The following is a 6,000-nucleotide window of genomic DNA, read 5'->3' as shown; positions in this document are numbered from 1 at the left end:
CCTTTGCTTACTATTCACCAGATAGAAGCTATGGATTCCATGTTTATGTTAGCGCTCCCACTCAATTGCACTACCGTGTTCCCAAAATGTACGTATCATCCTGACCTAAAAGTAGGCTTAACTAACAAATCAAAGAACACGAATAGCCTTTCAAGATTGAGCCTAATCATAACAGGATTAAGAACATTTGATCTAGGATCAACTAGGCGATATTGACTTGAATAGATTTTACGGTAAGTTTAATAAATCTAAGTCAAAGTTCAATATCGGTCCCTTCCGATGCTTACTCCATGCATCCAACCTGAGCTTTACTTTAACCAATGTTCTGGAAAGAACATAGCATTTCTCCAAATGCAAGTAAACTCTTGTTGTAGATTATCATATCAGTAAAACCCTGTGTCTGATAAATCTAGGAAACTTTATTCACATAGTCATGTTTACTTTCCAATGTGATGACAACACAATAAACAAGATCAAGTATGTGAAAAGGGTTTAAGATGAATTTATAAATCAAATAGACAAGCAATTGATAAAGTGAACCAAAACATACACAAATGAATGAAAAATACTTCTGTTTCTTTATTGATGTTAAATAAAATAGATTACATTGAAATGGAGTTTTATTTAGGGCATAAAACCCAACAAATTACTCATCAAGGGTTTGAGATTTAAGGTGGGTAATGGCTTTCATATTGATTGTGGCAATGATCCCTGGATTCCTAGACATAATTTATTTCGGCCAGTAAGCTATTGTGGACCTCCTCAAATGCCAGTTTCTGCACTCATAAGAGACAATCGAGAATGGAATTTTGAACTGTTAAATGAATTTTTTCAACCAATAGATGTGGAAAAAATTTTGACCATTCCTTTAAGTTTCTTTGCCGATCAAGATAGGTTAATATGGCACCATTCTACATCTGTTTCTTACAATGTAAAATCAGGATTTCATTTGGCCACACAATTGGAAGATCAGCTGCAATCTTCTTCTTCAGATGCAAACCGAGACTGGTGGAAGTTCTTCTGGAATTTATCTTTGCCACCAAAAATTCGAATCTTTGCTTGGAAAGTTATCCAACATATTCTTCCTGTAGCTGCTGCTCTTTTTAAGCGGAAAATCATTGATTCATCTACTTGTTCTCTTTGCACATCAAGTTGGGAGTCAATAGGACATGCCCTTTTTGGTGGTCAACATGCCAAGAATATTTGGAAGGAGTCAAAATTCACAATAGATTTCCATAAAGCACAGTCCATGTTTAATGGAGACTACCTGCACCATCTTTCGGCAGTTTATAGTCACGAAGACTTTGAGCTTTTCATATGTTTGATGTGGGGTATTTGGACTGACAGAAACAGAGTTTTTCATGGTGGACAAGCACGTAAGAGTTTTTCCATAATTGCCTATACCACAGGGTTTCACCGTGACTTCAGCCGGGCCAAGAAATTCACCATACCAGCTGCTGCTGCTGCAACAGAGCAGTCACTCCCACACCAGACTTCCAAGCAATCGGCCTTCCAGTAGCAAATTCTATGGTCTCCACCCAACACCAATGGCTTGAAGTTAAATGTAGATGCAACCTCCAATCATGAACAAAAAAAATTAGGTATTGGTGCTATTATTCGAAACCATGATGGAATGGTTGTGGTTGCATTTTCAAAAGTGGTTCAAGGTAGTTTTCGATCAGATGAAATGGAAGCCAAAGCGCTCTTCCATGCTCTCAATTGGGTATCGCAATCACAACTATCAATAACGCATATTGAAACGGATGCCTTGAGAGTCTCTACTGCATTAAATTCCACTATGAGTGATCTATCATGTTTTTCTGATCTCATATTTGATATACGTTGTCTATTATCCTTTTTCCCTAGTGTTTTAGTTTCCTATGTTAAACGATCAGCTAACCAAGATGCTCATGAGTTAGCTAAATTTGCTTTAGGGTTGGATGAAGACATTTGTTGGGTAGGAGAGATTCCCTATCCTATTTTCTCCGTTGTTGTAAATGACCTCAATTTATAATAGCAGTGATTTTCTCTAAAAAAAATATATATTTTGTATACATGATTTATTTTCTCTTATACACATGATAAATAATTGTTTGAATTTTATTTTTGATATTATAAATTATTTAAAATTTTATAAAAATTTACAAGTAGTTCTAAATAATTACGACGTATACAATTATAAAAAAAATAATTTTTTTAAATATTGAAACAAATAGAAGATCTACCAAAATATCCTTTAGTGGAGTGTACTATATATTTTTCCATTAATTTTTCTTATATAACTGCCAAAAGAAAATATTTATACACACCATATATGGTAAACTTTCATTTTTTTTTTCCTTAAAAAAGTTGTTCATATTCTATATAAATTAATAGAAATAATATTTTGTGTATTTTGGTGGGAAGGAGGAAGGGAGGGAAACATATTACTTTTTCAAACATGAATTTAAAGTAAAAAAATTATATTGTTTTTCTCGTCCATGGTAAAGTCAAAATTATGGTCAGAACAGAGAAAGAAAGTGTCACGTGGGTGATTTTAATTGGTGTATCAATTATGAGTCACATTAAGACGTAGTCAGCGAATCGTAACTCTGTCAAACACGACAACCGGAGAGCGACATTGAGATTGAGAGAGACCATCCACCGTACCTATTTGTCTTTGCTGTTTTTTTTGTGCGTAGGAGAGCCGCAATCAGCTGCTCTCACTTCCACGCTAATCTCATCCTCTATACGTCCAATCAAACTTCGACAGCTGTATTCTCATTTTTGGAACTGACCGCTTTGACTATTTGACTCCCACCATACTGGCTGCTTTTAGAACCACCCAAGCTTATTTAAACTGTCTTTATGCAAATATCTTAATTGCCCCTTTACTTTATCTTTATTAAAAATAATAAAGAGTTAAAAAATGAAAAGAAATACACTTCCCTCAAAAAAAAAAAAAAAAAGAAAAGAAATACACGAAAGTTTGCCTCTCTCACTATTATATTTTAATTTTTCTCAACATTTTCTCAGCAATTACATATATATATTGTTCCAGTGATAGTATTTTCACATTTTATTTTAAAAACAACATTTATATATGTTAAAAGTGAAAACAATTTTTCTTTTCTAAAAGAAAAAGAAAAGTAATTCAAACTTAACATTTGGAGTTTAAATGAGCTCTGTAAATAATAATGAAGTATACCATGTGACAGTTAATGTGTGTGAATGTATTAGGTAATGTAAGTGATAGTGAATTAATTACTATACTAAATATGTAAACGAGTGTATCATTATTTTCCAAAAAAAAAAGAACAAGTGCATCATTATTTGTGACATTTACTCAAATAGTGATGATTATTTTATTCTTCTGATTTAAGGCGAAGCTAGTGGTTCCAAAATTATCATAAAACGTGGATTTTTTTTAAAAAAAAAATTCAATGAATGTGGAGTTTTCTAGAGGGAAAACTTTTATGTTTCTTTTTTTCTTTAATGCTAATTAAGATTTTTGTCACTTAAATTTTAATATGTATTAAATTATATTTCTTAAACTATTAAAATTATTAGATTTAAAAATTTGTCCAATTTTAATTTAGAAAGTCTAAAATAGATAAAAATTCAGAGAATGATTTGATAAATATTAAAATTTTGGAGTATAATTTAGTACATATATATAATCATCGAATTAGTAAGATTGAATGAAATTAGACAAAAGTACTAAAATCTAACAATCTCAATTAAATTAGACAAAAAAATTTTTAACAATAAAAAAAGCTTAAAAAACATAATTTGATATATATATCAAAGTATAGAGGACAACAATTCAAACTTTTTTTGTTTTATTATTATTAATTTTAGATATAGCCTTTGTGGTGATGAATTTAAGGACGTATGTATGTGTTTAAATTTAAAAGGACAATAAGTTATTGTTTTCTTTCTCAATCCATATATTCAATTTAAGGACAATAAGTAATACTGAAAACGATTAGCAAATATGTGAATATGATTTCTTCCAATTATAGAGAAGAAAATAATATAAACTTAGATTTATTATGGTCATGGGACAACTTGATTTTTATTGTTATTTTTTATTTTACAAGATACAATGCCTAGTTATGATATATGTTGACATTGTAGGAAGAAGTCACCTAAATATTTTTACGTTTATAACCTCATACTTACCACACTTATTGTAAGAAAAATATAGAAGAGAAAATAGAAAAAAAAAAAAAAATTCTCAAACAAGAAAGAAATATTATATAGAAAAAAAATTGATTTAACAAAACTTTTCATGCCAAACATTATTTTTTTAGGCTAATTAGAATTTTTGCCCCCTGAACTTTTAGGAGGCGTTTGGTTGGGAGGAATGAAAATATAGGAATAGGAATGAGAATGGGAATAGGAATAGGAATGGAATGGAATAAAATTTAAAATGCATAAAAAAAATTGATAAAAAAATCATTAAATTTTTTTTCTTGTTACATTGGAATGGTCATTCCTTTCTTTTTAAAATGGAATACCCATTCCACCAAAATGGTGGAAAGAGCATTCCATTGGAATGTCATTCCAATACTTTAAAATGCAACCAAACAAAGGAATGGAATGAAAATTGTTTCATTTCCATTCCATTTCATTTCATTACCTCCAACCAAACGCCACCTTAAGGCCATTGAAAATGCCCCTGAACTATTGAGATTGTTGGATTTAGGGACTTTTGTCTAATTTTATTCAATTTTACTATTTCAATGATTGTTTATGTACTAAAACATGTTCCCCAGACTTTGATATCTACTAAATCATGCCTTTCGAACTTTGACATGTACTAAATTATGTCTCCTGAACTTTCATCCATGTTAGATTTTTTTACTAAAATTAGAAAAAAGTCCTTAAATCCAACAATCTCAATAGTTCATGGGCATTTTCAATGACCTTAAAAGTTCAGGGGGCATGATTTGGCACATGTCAAAATTCAGGGGGCAAAAATCCTAATTAATCCTTTCTTTTATTCTCCACATTGTTGAAAAATCTAACTTCAAAACATAGTCAGATAAATTAACAATTAACCCAAGATCTATATGTATATAACATAGAACACAATAGTAATATATAATAATTAGGTATGTGTACCTGATTGATCCATAGCAATTATCTCTGTTTGATCCACGGCGATTCTCCAATTTGATAGTGCAATACTATCAACTAAGTCTTCCTCCCTAGATCTCTAAATCAGAAGCAGTTTATTTATCTGATTATCAAAAGGTATACAATTGTGATGAGACAATATGTATTTATAGAGTTAGGGAGGGGACTTAGCTACAAAACCCTAGTTATTTGGGCTCAAGCTCATCAAAGTGCTTCGATCGACTAGAAAAGCCCACACTTCTGCTTCACCTAGACTTTACTCACAGATGCTAAGCCCATTAACAATTGATCACCAACAACATGGGCTAATACAGCAAAGAACTATCCAATCAATCCAAGTTTTAATAAAACCAATAAAATTTAATGTAAGCCCAAATAAAAAGTCTAACATTCTCCCACTTGGGCTACATTGATTTTAATACATATATATTATATATCAAAATAATTTTGTTTGAAAACGACTCATGGGTTGAACAACAGGAAAACATTTGTGGCCACTTTAAAGCGAGTAGTTCTACGATAGCATCTCGACATACGGTCCAATTTAACCTTTGATAATGAACTATGACAGTCATATTGTTTTTAGCTCAACAAAAGACATTCATAATCACAAATACCAAAGTATTAAATCGACATGGTCAATAAGTCTAGTAGTGTGGTAAGGAATTATGTTCAACATGTGATCAATATAAAATAACATAATATCCTTATCAGTCCTCAATTTCACTGATACCGTGATGCTTAATAAATAAGCCAGTGAAATTAAACATACACCACTTAAAATAAGTAAGTGTCACTAAACTTGCTTAAAACATTAAGCCAACAAAATATCATTGTTTTTTAGTAAATATACTTAAAATACAATGATCACAACAA

The 6,000-nt window shown here is 30.9% G+C and overlaps 1 protein-coding gene across 1 annotated transcript; it reads left to right on the top strand.

The window, feature by feature from the left end:
• The first annotated feature begins 766 nt into the window (after positions 1-766).
• On the top strand, positions 767-1,519 carry LOC133031299 (uncharacterized). The gene has a single exon (XM_061104779.1). It carries the CDS (start codon positions 767-769, stop codon positions 1,517-1,519), a length of 753 nt encoding a protein of 250 aa, XP_060960762.1.
• The last annotated feature ends 4,481 nt before the right edge of the window (positions 1,520-6,000 follow it).

This window comes from Cannabis sativa, chromosome 9 (genome assembly GCF_029168945.1).
Source record: "Cannabis sativa cultivar Pink pepper isolate KNU-18-1 chromosome 9, ASM2916894v1, whole genome shotgun sequence".
NCBI lineage: Eukaryota > Viridiplantae > Streptophyta > Magnoliopsida > Rosales > Cannabaceae > Cannabis > Cannabis sativa.
Note: the sequence above shows the minus strand (reverse complement) of the source record. Positions and strands in the feature narration are given on the sequence as shown.

Bases quoted from the DNA above. Each gene is read 5' to 3' on its own strand.
- LOC133031299 (XM_061104779.1), top strand. From the start codon at position 767: ATGCCAGTTTCTGCACTCATAAGAGACAATCGAGAATGGAATTTTGAA.